Genomic DNA, 15,153 nt, shown 5'->3' with positions numbered 1-15,153 from the left:
AGAGAGACATCTAAGCAAGGAGTCTGGTAGAATGGCTTCACCTGAAAAGTGTTCTGAATACTTCAGAAAAGTGATTATTCACAAAATAAAGGCCCTAAATATTGAGCAATAGAGATAAAAGTTTTGCAAAATAGATGGCAAAATAGATTACTCCAGGAGAATTTAAGTTTGATAGAAATACCTTAGAAGAATAACACAAAAGCATATAATGAATATAATGGATAAAAAAATGTTTTGAATGGCAAAGTAAAACAAGTTTACCCTATATGTGTCTCTGTAGTTCTGCCTTCACCACTGAACACACATCTAGCTGCTAGAATATCATCATAGCTAACATCAACAGGATGTTCCACTGGATAGAATGCCTGGAAGAGAGAATGAGTCACCCTAATTAGTAAAAGCGTCCTGTATTACACTGACGTCAGTATACACACACAGAAACAGTACTACATGTCCAAAAAGTAATTTTATAAATGTTTTTGCATCGTAAGTTATCACAGTAATGTTTGCCAGTATTCACGTCTAGTGGCACAATAATGTGCACCAGTGGAAACATGACGCAAATCTAAGGCACGTGATATCAGTTAAACTTCTTAGTTTTAAATAAAGACAATTAGAATTGAAAGCTATAGTAAATAAACAAAGCAAAACAAAAAAAATCCAATAACCAACCTGTGGTACTTGTGGACTCTGTCTACCAATTAATGTCCACTGACCATTTCTCACTCTGTATCCACTCACTACTTTACCTGGAACACACAAATATGTATGTGAACATTGCTTACTTCTAAAAAGTGATGCTGCAGGTTCAGTATCATGCCATTAAACGATTGGTATATTTAATATTGCAATAAAACACTTACCTAGTCTGTGCGTATGAACTCTGTAGGCAAAAAGGTGCATTGGAAATCTTTTGTAATGGCAAGCAATATCTGCATCAACCACTGTTAAAATATTGTAATAAACACAAAATCATTCATTATTGAACAGAAAAAAGCTATACTACTACACTTCATCTAATGTCGAAGTACTTTCAATTTAACTCACTGGGATTTTTCAATCTAAGTTTCAGATAAAATCTACTGAATATGACTCTGAATAGAAAATGTTCAGAAATTTGTTTTTACAATGTATTTTCTAAGTTTTAACTTCTTAACTGATGAAAAACACAGGAAAAATCAGAAATATATTGCATAAATACAAATGTAGATGAAGAAGTACCCAGATTTTATGGATCTGTGGGAAAGGTGAGAAAACATGCAGGACTGTAATCAGCAAAATACTGCTTAGAAGGACAACAAATCAAAGAAATACTTCTAAGAAGCTCAGGAACTCTAATGCTGCACAGATCACCACTGTTTTGTACAACACTTATCTACAACACTGACTGATTTCCTTTGCAAATGTAGTAAATGTGATGATTCATTTCATTATAGCAATTAACTCTTGCTCCAGTTTGCCTCTGATAGATTTTCTTCCATGATCAGCCGAAAAAAAAAAAAAAATAAAAAATCGGATACTGACATTAGACTTTCCCTTGCAGAGCTACAACTTACCTTTCTCGCCAGGTGGTATTACAGTGTTCACAGACATCATTAGATACATTCCAGCAATCAAAGGCTGCCTGCAATTCAAAACCCAAGCTTTTTTAAACAAGCCTTTTGTAAAACCAGACTATGAGTGACACGATGCACAATACTGTTTAGCACCACTAATTTCTAAGTGTTCAATTACTATGAAACTGTGCTACAGAGCCTGCAGCACAACACCTCTTCTTCCCTCCTATGTTACATATGGAAATAGATTTTTTAAGCATCTTCTACAAAGCAGGTGAAATAACACAATATGATTGCCCACATAATTGCTATTCTTATCCTGAATTTCTCAGTGTGAACCTCTTAACCTGGATTAATTCTGCACTGACAGAAATATATCACCATATCTCACAAATTGAATAAAAGCTTTTGCCAGCAGATGATGCTTCAGAATTCTTAATGTTTTAAGTTTGTCATATTTTTACTTCACATACCTCAAAAGAAATCTAAGCGCTTTCAATGTCTTATCTTCTGATTAAAAAAGAACACTGTAATACATTCAGTATTTTTAATTAGACTTACTTTTGATGAGTCAGATGCAAAGTTACACCAGAGCAGTCCTTGTGTTTATCTGTACAAATAATGAAACAGTTTAATCATTGCCAACTAAATGTACGTAAAAGTACATACAAAAGTTTGAGGAAAACAACAACACTATTATTCTGTGGAATAAAAAAATAACACAAAATAAGTTCTAAACTTTCTATTTTCAGCAAATCATTCCTGCAGAAATATTACTCAAATCTGAACAAACCTGAATATCACTGTACTTCATTTATGGCAAAATCTGTAACATCTGCATCCTCCAGAACTTTGCTAACAGCAGTTCTTGTCACTAGAAACTGCAGATCTTTAAGAACTCGTTTAGAAAAAAAGCAGTCCTGGGACTTTCATTTTTGTTCCACAAGAAAGTGATGTTATGTCTGGACAAAAATAGCTATAGTGAGATGAGAGATATAACTCTAAAGCAAGGAAACATCCTATAACCCTGTAAGTTCAGAAATGAAAGAGAACAGAGTTGCTATGCATCTGCTGACATGTAGCAACTTCAGGCATATTTTCTTCCTGTCAATGAGTAGGTAAGATTCAGAACTGAAAAAGCAATGCATTTCAACAGAAAAAAAGGATAATGATTATAGTGGGGCTATGCAGAATAAAATGAATCAGTAATTTTTTAAAAAACATTAGTCACAGCATTTCATTATTAAATGATAATAAACACTTCTATATCTAAAAATCTGAATCATTACTTAACAGCAACAACAAAAAGGCAAACTTTCACCTGAATGGTAGCTCTCTCACCCAGAGTACACCTGGATGTAGTTTCACTGAATGCTTGGAAAGAATATCTAATGAGAACTTTTGAGAATAATCATGATGAAACAGATGGAGAGCTGCTGAAAATTCAAGTAGTAGTGCAGAAAGAGAACAGATTCAAAGCAGATGGAATTCAGGTGTCTTTCTTAAGCCACACATAATATTGTCTCAGATAGGCTATATGACTCATGTACTTATGTTTTGCTTACGGGATCAACATGGGTTTGGTAGAGCACTCACACACACACAGTCAAGCCAGTCATTGCCCATATTTTAGCTGTTTCTATAAAATCCCCAACGCTCTGAAAGAGTCTTCCAACAAAATAACATATTCTAACACCTGTATCATTCTTGTGCTAACATTCAAGTTTGTAAAGAAGAACACTATATGCTGATAAAGCAATCTACACTTTGTAATAAACACAATCTAAGATGGAGTCCTCAAATGTTTCAGTTTACTTTTTAAAACAGAGAAGTTCTTCTGTAAACACATTCACTACATGGCAAGCCATCTGCCTGGAGGCAGAGAAGGAGGTAGAGAAGATGACAAAGCTGTAGAAGTAAAGAGGAAAGGACCAAACAGAAGACCAAGAAACAGCAGATTACAGCAAATGACAAGAATTAAGATACAGTCACAACTGGGCTCAAACAATGCAACAGGTTACAAACAGAGAAACTGACTGATAGAATTATTACCTTTCTTTCCTAACAAGTTAAAACAGATTATTATTGACGCTTTTAATTACTTTGGTTCTTGAGAGCATTTCTATATTCTTATGTGCTGGGAACTGCAAAGGTAATCACAGGACAGGTTAAGTACCATGACTTTGGTACAAGAAGTACAGGATAGAAGAAATTCTGTACCTTGAAATTTTATGTGTTTTTTTTGTTTGTTTGTTTGTTTTTAGTAAATTTGAAGTTATCTACACATAAAAATAAATAGCAAATAGTTTAACAGCTGCACTGAGTATCTCCACAATGGACATCTAAAGTTTGGTACCTTCACAGATCACAGGATGGCTAGATTTATTTTTGTTTGAATCTGAATGTTAAACACCTAGGAAGTAATAAAAGCAACAAACTTCTGACCTACTTTTCAGTAATTATCTGCTGTCAATAAGAAGTCAGAATGGTTTATACAGTTACAGTTTTCAGAAAAAAAAACAGAAAACAAAAACAGAAAAAAGCCAAAATGAGCAGTTACTATTTTTTTAAATGTTTTTTTACACAACACCCATCCTGCCACCCTCTCTCTCCATTACTTTCACTGAATCCATTTTTGGCTGCCACTTTATTTTTTTAATAAGGTGAATTACAGACAAGATACATAATGCTTTATTTTGATAGCAGAGCATAAAATGCATTCTTAAACACAAATATTTAAATATGGATCATCTCTAAGGACAGAAGGAAAACACAGTTTAATTACTGGATCGAGAAATGAAGAAACATCTATAACTGTATTTAAGAGGGATAACAGTTGATAAATGTTAGCTATGACATGATATTCTCCCTTCCCCCCAAAAACTGATAGGAAGTAGAATTCTGTGCTAATTCCTGAATAATTACTATTTGAAGTAAAATATTTTATACTTGCAATTACCTACAAGTCAAAAAATTAAACTCTGAACAGCACTTCTGAATTCTTGATATGCTACTGAAAGTATACATTAACTGAGTATATTTCACCAACATGTCCTCTATTCTGCAGTAACCACACAATGAATACATGAAGTGTAATATTCTTACATTTAGAAAAGCTACATTTATCAATAGACATCTCATTCCACACACAAAAAAAGCTTCGTTTAGGTAAGTCCTTAAGTGTGTAAGAATCTCTAGAAGTAGTCTAGGGTTCTCCACTGGGTGTCTTTGAACATGCACACACAAAAAAAATCAAGGTTTAAGACACTTAAGTTGTGGGATTTAAGTTACATTTTTTTATGACTGGAATTTTCATAGACAGAATCAAATATTTTCCACTCACAATAACAGTAAACCCAAGAACAAATTTTCAGGTTACCACAGAAAAAAAAGTGAAAACTCTGAAAGTGAAAAGAAAGTAAAGCACATCCAGGCAAACTCAACTACTGAAACAGTACATGATGCTAGGTCTGCCTCCTAAATTATATCATTGTCAGTTCCTACTTTGTAAAATTCCATATTTCTAGAGGTTTGTATGACACTGATTATATGGAGTCCTGCACAGACACACAAGTAATAAGGAATGATGTCATGCTGAGATGCTGGTTTTTATTTCAGGCTAATTTCTTTCATTTCTTTCTTTCAGAAAAGGGATTTTTTTTACTACAAGTTTTGACAACCAAGTCAATTTCCTAAAAAAATTCTTAACACATCCTCAAATAATGTGCAATTGGAGTTACTAATCCCATTTTTTTTCCATATCTATATACACATAAATTATACTTAAAAGAGAAAATGAACACTGAGAACTATCACTGTCCCCAAGCAATAATGAAGACCAGGCTCTCAACTAACAAGTTTTCTTTAGAGGTTTGTAACTTTAATTATGCATGATTTTAGCAGGCAAGGAATCACACACTGTATATGTCCATGAAAATCAATTCTTTCAATTTCTGTCATGCACATTTACATGCATCTTCCATTTAAACAGTTCCAGCATACTCGGCTCATTCATTCTACTTGTCCTCCCACATTAGCAATATTGCCATTATGCCACATTATGTCTTCATGTCACAGAAGAAACTGTACCATCAACCTCGAAGAAGTTATAAAGACAGTAGGACACTGCTGAGCAGTACACTAGATGAGTACCACTCAAACTTGGCAGCAAAGAGGTATACATGAGAGGCTGCACTGAACTGTTTGCTACATCATTGCTCCTCCATTGTAAAGTAGGTATGATCAGTGGATCATGTACCACATTATCACAAAAGATTCAGAGGCCGTAGGCATAGCTCAGGAACTACAAGTGCAATGTATACTCCTCCCTGTTCTCTATATCCTCTACAGCTTTAATTTATGTAAAAGCTTCTGGCTCCTCTGAAGCAACTTCTACTTTCTCCCACCAGTACAAGGAAATCAGACTCACTGGTAATGGCACTGTAACTATTAAAGAATTTTAAAAATATACTTCTTGCTATGCATATCTTCAAAACACTATAACTTTACCTTATATTTTGTTATTATTCAGTTTACTTCTCATTTATTGTCCAACTCTTTCTATCTCTTAGATCATAACAATCTCCACATACTTGTTTAAATTCTGCACCGTAAGGTATGACATAATTTCTTTAAGAGTATGGAGATCCACAGGTTTCTTTGTTCCTTAATGCAACAGAAGGCTTAACATAAAGATTTGACACAGCAAAAATAAGAATTTATGCTTCCTAAAGATGTCAAAATAACCAAGTTCAAGCTTAAGGAATGTATGGAATTCTATACATTTTAAATAATCTTATTTCAAGAAGCTCAGATGAAACAGATAGGAGCACCCCTATTTTCATAAGCCCTAATCCTTATGTGAGACCTAACTATCCCACTATCTACTGGAGGACAAACACAGAAGGGCATAGGAAGTCCAGGTGATCCCTGGAACGCTTGGACTTCCTTGTTCAAGCAATAGAGGAACCAACGAAGAGAGATGTTGGATCTCATTCTCACAGTCAAGAAGGGGCTTCTGAGGAATGTGAAGCTAAGGGCAGTCTTTGCTACAGTAACACAGAACAGATTGAGAGCAGCCCCGACAAGGATTGCAGGACTCCAGTAGACAAAAAGCTGGGTATGTGCCAGCAGCATGCACTTGCAGCCTAGAAGTCCAACTGCCTCCTGACCTGCATCAAAAGAGGTGTAGCATCAGGGAGGGAAGGGACTGTCACCCACTGTTCTGTCCTTGTGAGGCCCAAGATGAAATGCCAGGGCGGTGGTTGAGTCACCATCACTGAATGTGTTTAAGAACTGTTTGGATGTGGAGCTCAGGTATATGATTTAGTAGAGAACTGTTAGGGTACCATGGTTAAGTTGCCATTGGACTTGATGAAAGTCTTTTCCAACCTGAGCAATTCTATGATTCCATCATGTTCAAGCCTGAAGCCTTCAACACAAGAATGATATGGAACAGCAGAATAACGTCCAGAGGAGGCCATGAAGATGATCAGGGGGCTGCAGCACCTTTTCTACGAAGAAATGTTCTAAGAGCTGGGCTCGCTCAGACTGGAGAAAGCTCCAGGATACCTCATTGTGGCCTTTCACAATTTCACAAAAAAACTACAGAAGAGATGTGGATGGTGGTATGAGGAACAGGAGCATGGAATAACAGCTTTAAACAGAAAGAAGGTAAACTAAGATTAGATATGAAGAAATGGAACAGATTGCACAGAGAAGTAATGGATGTCCCATTCCTGAAAGTATTCAGGACCATGTTGGGTGGGGCGCTGGGCTCCACAGCAGGGTAAGAAACTGGATGATCTTGGACAAACTATTCTGTGACTATATTGTGTGCCCCTGGTGGCACAGTGGTATAAAGTGCTGCTTGCAACACTGGAGGCCCGGGGTTCAAATCCCCCCTGTGGCGCAAGTGGTAGATGTGCTGCTCTGCTACACAGAAAGGCTCAAATCCTGGGAGTTGGACTTGATGACCTCTAAGGTCCCTTCCAACTCGCTCGATACTGTGATATATTAATATTTCAGTGTACATTAATGCCATCCAAACACTCATGACAATAAGCACATTACCATGCTTGAAATTATTTTCACCTTTATTGAAATATGAAAAACACTGTTTCCACTCTTTGCAGCTCTACAGTTCCAAACACAGACACTGCAATTGACTGGCAAGTACAGGTCATCTTCTGCACCAGCTGTTCAATTAAGGTCAAGCATATTCATGTGTATTTGTTCCAACCTTCTAAAATGCAATTATAAATTACATAGGGGTAAATAATTTCCTCCCTAAACGTAGATTTATTTATCTACTTTATTAATTTAAGACATTTGCTCTGTATCCTCTGAAGAAAACAGATCTGTTTACCAGAGAGAAAGGAAGTTTCTAAAAGAAGTAAAATCAATACATGGACTTTATTACTAATATGACTGCAGATCTTTGTGAGTGGTGATAGCAGAGAAATTCCTTCGCACAGTTAATGTAAATATTCTTAAAGATCTGAATTTCTATAACTAACATAACTTACAGAACAACGTTCTGAAATACATACCTCTAAATTCACTGATGTCACCATAGTGTACCTGCAGTACAAAAAATTTGCTCCCTGTTTCTCCTCCAACTCTGAATCCAACACCTAAGGGTACAAAAACACAAGGCTTTCAGAAGCAATAAAATGTAATTTAGTTCATCAGGGCTGAACATATCTAATACAAATACAAATCTATCAAATACAGGCCACTGAAACTGCTTAGAGAGAAAGGGTATACAATTTTACTGAGACAACAGTGAAGAAAGCGCTACCCTAAAACCCAGGAAAACTAATCTCACAGCACACTTTCCCAGACTAAGAATCTAAGAACAAAATTTAGTTATTAATGATCACACACCTACCTTCAAGCAAAGAATTCTCTCAACACAATTCCAATCACAGATTTGAGGTATATATTACACACACAATATAATTTAAAAAACAATAATTTAAACAAAAATATCAGATTTTTGTAATCCCTGTAGAATTTGGCATAACTCTCGTCTTAAGTCCCAGTCTTCACTACCTGTGAAGAATACAAACCAAATAACACTGTCTAACTGAAACACACTGTAAATTAAGATAAGAAATAATAATTAAAAAATATCAGCAGTAAAATACTTTAAGACAAAAATTAACATTGTGTGCTGAAAATGTCTTGTGAAAGTTATGAAACTATTTCACTTGCTAATGGAAGCAAAAATGGGCAGAGAAGAAAAACAGAGGAATCTAAAATAATTCGTAATAATGAAATTGCAAAAGATCTCTACCACCAAAGGGAATGCTATAAACTGGTTATACAATGAATGCTCCAGGGAAGAGGCACCAAAAGCAATTTCGATTTCTACAGACATTGAATCCCAGTAGACTAAAACCGCTCATGGCAGGAGCTGATTTATAAACTGCAGTTTCCCTGTTGAGAAGTATGATATCATTATGATAAAAAACAAAAACAGAATACCTTGTATTTATGGGCAGCTTAAAGGCAGAAAAATTAATACAAACTGAGTTTTAACACCAGAGAAAACAACAGCCTTTCACAGAGTCCTCTACGCAGCAATTTCTTTTAATTGACATTCTGATAACCGAATCAACTAACATTTATGGTCATAAGCACGAAAACTGTATTTCAAACAAACCACTTGATGATAGTATATATGTAATGTTCATGGTTAATAAAAAAAAAGGCAGTAAAAGAGGAAAAAAAATATCAATTTCAAGGTTATATTTATATAGACAGATACAACTTCTACTTGTCTTATTAGTAGCCTAGAAAATTTTGATTTCAAATCAGCAAAATGAACCCATACAATCCATAATTCAAAAGAGTACATAAGCATGTTGCTCAGCTTCATGAAAATATCAAGAAAATAAAGCCAAACAAAATTATCTAGTATAACTGACACAGAAAAAAATAATCAATTATTTAGATTCAAGTTGTTTATACTTTTCTAAACACAAAAATATTTCAATTCTATTTAAGAGAGATTGTATTAACTGTGCCACTGAAATATATATATAAGTAGTACCCTCCCAAAAAGATACAGTAGGAAATGTGATATTACTGTTATTTAAAAGTAAAGCATTAACTCCCAGCTACCTTGTTTCTCCCTACTGAAGATCATGATGATACAGCATTTGGAGGACCAAAAAACCCCACAAGCATATTAGCTAGCACGATATATTCCCAGTTTATGAAGTTCAAGTTCATACACTTTCCATTAACTAAACAAGATTTTATACAAGTTTCTTAGATGTGCCCATTGCTCATCTCCACATCCTCCCCTCTGCCCCTGTATACAAATACTTTACATTAAATGGTACAATACCTTTGGGTAGCCTAGTAGGTGGAGCATTTCTTGCCCAAGCATACAAAATATTTGATTTGTCTTTGCAGATTCCTTCATCACAGTCCCTAAAATTACGAGGAAAGAAGACAAAAGGAAATGTTTTTAATTTTGAAATCTGAAATCAACAGGTAAACTACATGGAAAATTAGAAATTTTCAGCTCATAGAATCACAGAAAGGTTGGAAGGGGCCTTGAAGTCCACCCAGTTCCAACCACACCTCAGCCCATCCAAACTGGACTTGAGTGCCTCCAGGGATGGGGCACCACAGCTTCTCTGGGCAGCTGTGCCACGGCCTCACTGCCGATGTAGGAAGATGTTTTTGGATGTACCTTGATTAAACACATTTCTTTTAATGTAGATTATTTTCCCAGCTATCATTAGACCTCCCATATTTTTCACTCTTCCCTCTGTTTTAAGATAATATTGGGCAAACATAGACATGAACATTTTAAATAAAAAAAAAAATATTTAGAATTCATCTAAAAATCACTGGCAATTAAAAGCATGCAAACTGCACTTAATTCCAACACAGTGATGTACATTTCTATTTTACAGCACGCTTTCCTAGATTTTTTGTGTTTTTAAAGGAGATAATTAAAAAGAAGAGAAGCTCATGTCAAGCTACCAATGCCAGAAACACTTAAAATTGAGTTCTAAATTTGACCCTAGCACCTGTGGCTAAAATGTTGCAACACTGTCCTCCCTAGACAGAAGACCTACACAGAGGCTAAAGCCACTGAGCAGCAACTCAAGTGACAATAGCTCCTCCTGTCACAATGGTTTTCTTGTTTGTTTTAAAGGTATCTACTATTTGTATGGATATTTTGTTACCAGAAACCAACAGACCAAACTGATTAAGACAATGTCCACAGAAAGTGGCTTGCAATAAAACAGAATAATAGAATGGTTTGGGTTGAAGGGGTCTTACAGATTATCTAGTTCCAAACCCTTGCCATGGGCAAGGACACTTGACTCACGCCCAGGGCCTTGCATTTGGTGTTCTTGAACTTGCTGAGGTTCACTTAGGTTCTCCTCTCAAGCCTTTCAAGGTCCCTCTGTAAGACAACCCTCCCCTTCAGTATGTCAGCCTCACCACATAGCTTGGTATCATCTGCAAAGTGCACTCAATCATACTGCCCATGTTAAGATGTTAAACAGCATACTTCCAATACCAACGCAAAGGAACATCACTGTTATCCATATGGACACTGAGTTGTTGACCACGACTAAGTACTGCTACCCAGACAATTTTTTAACCAGCTAGTGGCCCTTATGACAAATCTATCTTCAATTTACAGACAAGAATGTCCTGCACTTCTCGTAAGTCCAGGTGGATAACATTAGCTGTTCTTTCCTTATTAACTAACGCTGCAACCCCTTATTCACTACAATCACCAAATTCACTCCAAACACCAAATTCACCAGGCACAATTCACTCTTAGTCATATTGGCTGCCACTAGTCATCATCTCTGTTCTCCATGTACATGTGGAAGATACAGCTTTCTCTGTTTTAACACTGCTGGTAAAATGAAAACTGGGAAAAATACTTTCACACAGTGCAAAAAGAATAAAGGCGTAAAAGACAAGGGCTTTTAAGAAGATGCAGGCTTTGTGACTTTTTTGCTGAGGATGCCTGCAACTATTTGTTAGTTCTCAGATGAGTATTCATCCTGGTCTGCTCTCCTCCAGAGATAACTAGTTCTAACTGCACATAAGAAAAAGCAGCTCAGCTGGACATTATGAGTTCCTATGATTCCCAAAAGCCTTAATGCAGCAAAGCATTACTGTTTTCTTCTGACAGAAAGCACTGCTATGATCACTAAAATACCTACAATAAAGGGAAGATGTTATTTATTCCCCCTTGCTAGTTTTGCTCACAATGCATATTTCTAGACCTTCACAACAACTAATTTGATCTCCCAACCCTTCACACCCCCTCATCCTAACCTTCAGTGAAACACATCCCAAAGAGAAACTTCATTTCTGAAGAAGAAAAACTTATTTAAGGTTAAGTGAAAATAAATAAATAAATAAATAAAAAGCCATACAGCTGCAGGTAAAAATCAGTGCAGCTTTCAACTGGTGCAAGTTAATACAACAAAAGACTGCAGGAATCTAATCAGCTACCGCGCTGCACAGGTCAGAATATATTAAAGAGCTGGGAGGAACAAGAACAGAAACCACAAGCAAGCATAGTCACAATTCTGCAGCCACTGTCTGGGCCAGCTTACCTTCATTAAACCACAATACTTGCTGGAGTCTATTACATAAGGATATTCTATCACCTCAGCTAGGCAAAAATCAACCAACCAAAGAAAAGATAACACTATTCTAAACTCCTCTTGGGCATCAGGAGGAAAAAAAAGAAGAAATACACTGTTCTTTTGTTGTGCTTTAGCAACTTCCATTTAGGCAACAGTGCTGATCTTGTAAATTCAAATAAAAAAAACAAATTCAAAGTAGATTAAAAAAAAAAAAAAAGAGGTAAGACAGTTTTTGATGACATTACATTTTTGACTGACTACCTGGACTGAAGGAAAAACATTTTACTACATCATCAACACCAGTATTCTACTGTCCTCTTAGGACATTTACATTGTTTATAAAAACAAAACCAAACTTCTTTATTTTTCTCGATTATATTCTACTTGTTTTATTCTATCCAAGACTTGTTAAAAAATAAAAATAAAAGACATTTGAGGTGTCTGAGTAAGAAAATCAATAATTTCAGTTGCTGAGCTGCGATATGACACAGAACATCCACTTCACAGAAGTGACAGTACTATGAAACAGCACTTGGATATATAAATATACAGTTGCCCCTCCCCCAAAAGCAGTAAAATACTTATCTTACAGAAGCAGTCTTAACATATTTTGTATCTTGGAACTAAAGATGCAGTTCTTCCATTAATAAGCTTCCAAAATCATCACCTACTGCCAACAAAAGCAGCTAGTCTAATTGAAGAATTACTGCATGGTGATCTATGGCTTGAATTTACACGTTTGTTTAGACTGGATAGCTATATATAGTTGCCGTGCTTAATCTCATTAAAGTTTATGTCTATGAATCATCTGAAATGGGAGCTCATTTCAGCACAGGGTTTGAGACTGAATGAGACCTTGTCCTGCCAAGAAGCTCTGAAATTCTGAATAACAACCTTTTGGTGAATCAGCTCAAGCATACTACTTCGATTACCAGCTCTGATAAAACTCAGCTACTTTTAGTGCCAATTATCAAGGAGCAGAAGACTTTTTTTTTTAAAGAACTTTTTTTCCATGGAAAACTATCAGCACAGTAAGCACAGTCAACACAGTTCATTCAACAAAATTGTTTCTTGTGGCTGGAAACCAAATTAAGCCAGCAAATTTACATTACTAGTATGCTCACTTATGTAGCAATTACTCTCTACAGTGACTTACAAAAATGTGCAACAGATTCTCTACTTTTGAATATTCAAGTAAGGAAACATTATATAACATTTATAAATCTATACATACATGGCTATACACATACATACTACATTACTTGCATACAAAAAAAGGCAAAAAAACTAGCATTTATGTAGAACAGATGCAATGATGTTTTTAGCCTTACAGACAGTCATCTGACTGACAGGCAGTGCAAAATGAAATGGTGCAGCCTGTTATTGCATCATAAGATGAAATAATGAATGTGGAATTTTTCAGAATGTGAAACAAATACTACACCTCAGAAACTACATACCGGAAAAAAATAGTAACATTTAACCAAAACGTGGATATATAAAAAAAATCAGAAATATTGGCTTTAAATACAACACTAATTACGTTTCATCATTTGTCAGGCAGGTATTAAGTATACCAGTCAAGAATGAATGCCACACTGCACACACTGCCTCTGGTGGGTACACTTTACTGGCAATCATTTTCTTCTAAGGAAAGTGATGATAATAGTCAGGGCGCAAACAATACCTGAACCTGAATCATATGCCTGATCTGAGTCAAAACTCAGCTTTGAAAAGCTTTTTCCAGCTTTTGATTTGTCTCTTTATATTTGAAAGATCAGGAACCAAATGTGACAGAATCACAGTATGTTAGGGACTGGAAGAGATCTCAAAAGATCACCTAGTCCAACACCCCTCTCAGAGTAGGAACACCCAGATTAGGTCACACAGGAGCACGTCCAGGTGGGTTTTGAATGACTCCAGAGGAGACCCCACAGCCTCTCTGGGCAGCCCACTCCAAGTGCTCTGTCACCCTCACCATGAAGAAGTATAACATTTTCGGCTAGATCTTCAGAACATCAGCTAGAAATGACTCAGCCATCACCTCATGTTTTCATCTTGATAAAATTATTTCCAGATATGTTAAATCACACTAAAAGCACAATCTGCATAGTTCTGAATGGCACACAAGACTTGAATAGGTTTTAAAAGGTTGTGTGACCTTTTCAAGAGTCTAAACTCTTTAAAACTATAATATATAACACAAGACAATACAAAAAACACAGAAAAGCTGTTTGCTGGGAACATAAATCAACAGTGCTTTCATAGTTCATTCTTCCCCCTTTACTTTAAAAATAGCTGTTTTTCTTATAAGAAAAGACTGTAACATTCATTATCAATATTAGAACTACTGAGAGGAAAAAGGTAAATAAAACTTTTGATGAAAGTTTACTGTATCTTCAAATTTTCATTAAATTACCTTCAGCAACCATGAAGGGATTATTAGAAGTGCTCCAATTTTTTTTTATTTTTATTTCTTTTTTAAATAAAATACATTATACTGTTAGCCCTAGAATCCAACTCTAGTTAACATCTTGGTTACAGAGGGTAGAATGAGATCAGAGAACTCCACCAGAAAAATAAATCTATATTAAACCCGCTACACAGGTCACAATAAGTTGTACAAGCTTTACACATTCTGTAGAAGTATCTTAGGTGGTCTTGCCAGAAAACCTGAAAGAAATGTGAGAAAGAATCCTCTCCAAATTCATAAAAGAGTACCTGTTAAATTCAGATGATTTACTAATTACTTGCAGGAACTTCATCTAAATACTGTAACTAGTATGCCTGTCACAACAGAAACGCAAGTAAATGCTGACCAAGACATAAAACTGCATTATGTATAGCAGTTTTGCATGTAGCAGTATTTCTTTTCCTCAAAGTTTCCTTGCTTTTGGAAGGAACAACTACACTTTTCTCTCAGTGAAGTTCCTTCCTTTGGAAGTTGACTA

The 15,153-nt window shown here is 35.7% G+C and overlaps 1 protein-coding gene across 9 annotated transcripts in view; it reads right to left on the bottom strand.

The window, feature by feature from the left end:
- The window catches only part of PAM (peptidylglycine alpha-amidating monooxygenase), a 119,745-nt gene that overhangs the window by 41,843 nt on the left and 62,749 nt on the right, over positions 1-15,153 (bottom strand). For all 9 annotated transcript variants that reach the window (XM_072360225.1, XM_072360228.1, XM_072360231.1 and 6 more), the window contains 7 exons: positions 9,916-10,001; positions 8,108-8,191; positions 2,118-2,166; positions 1,557-1,624; positions 864-944; positions 673-749; positions 262-365 (listed from right to left, as the gene is read on the bottom strand). In XM_072360225.1, coding sequence (XP_072216326.1) covers positions 262-365; positions 673-749; positions 864-944; positions 1,557-1,624; positions 2,118-2,166; positions 8,108-8,191; positions 9,916-10,001 — 549 coding nt within the window. The remainder of the gene's footprint in view (positions 1-261; positions 366-672; positions 750-863; positions 945-1,556; positions 1,625-2,117; positions 2,167-8,107; positions 8,192-9,915; positions 10,002-15,153) is intronic.

This window comes from Excalfactoria chinensis, chromosome Z (genome assembly GCF_039878825.1).
Source record: "Excalfactoria chinensis isolate bCotChi1 chromosome Z, bCotChi1.hap2, whole genome shotgun sequence".
NCBI lineage: Eukaryota > Metazoa > Chordata > Aves > Galliformes > Phasianidae > Excalfactoria > Excalfactoria chinensis.
The sequence above is the reverse complement of the archived record's forward strand: the minus strand, read 5'-3'. Positions and strand labels throughout refer to the sequence as shown.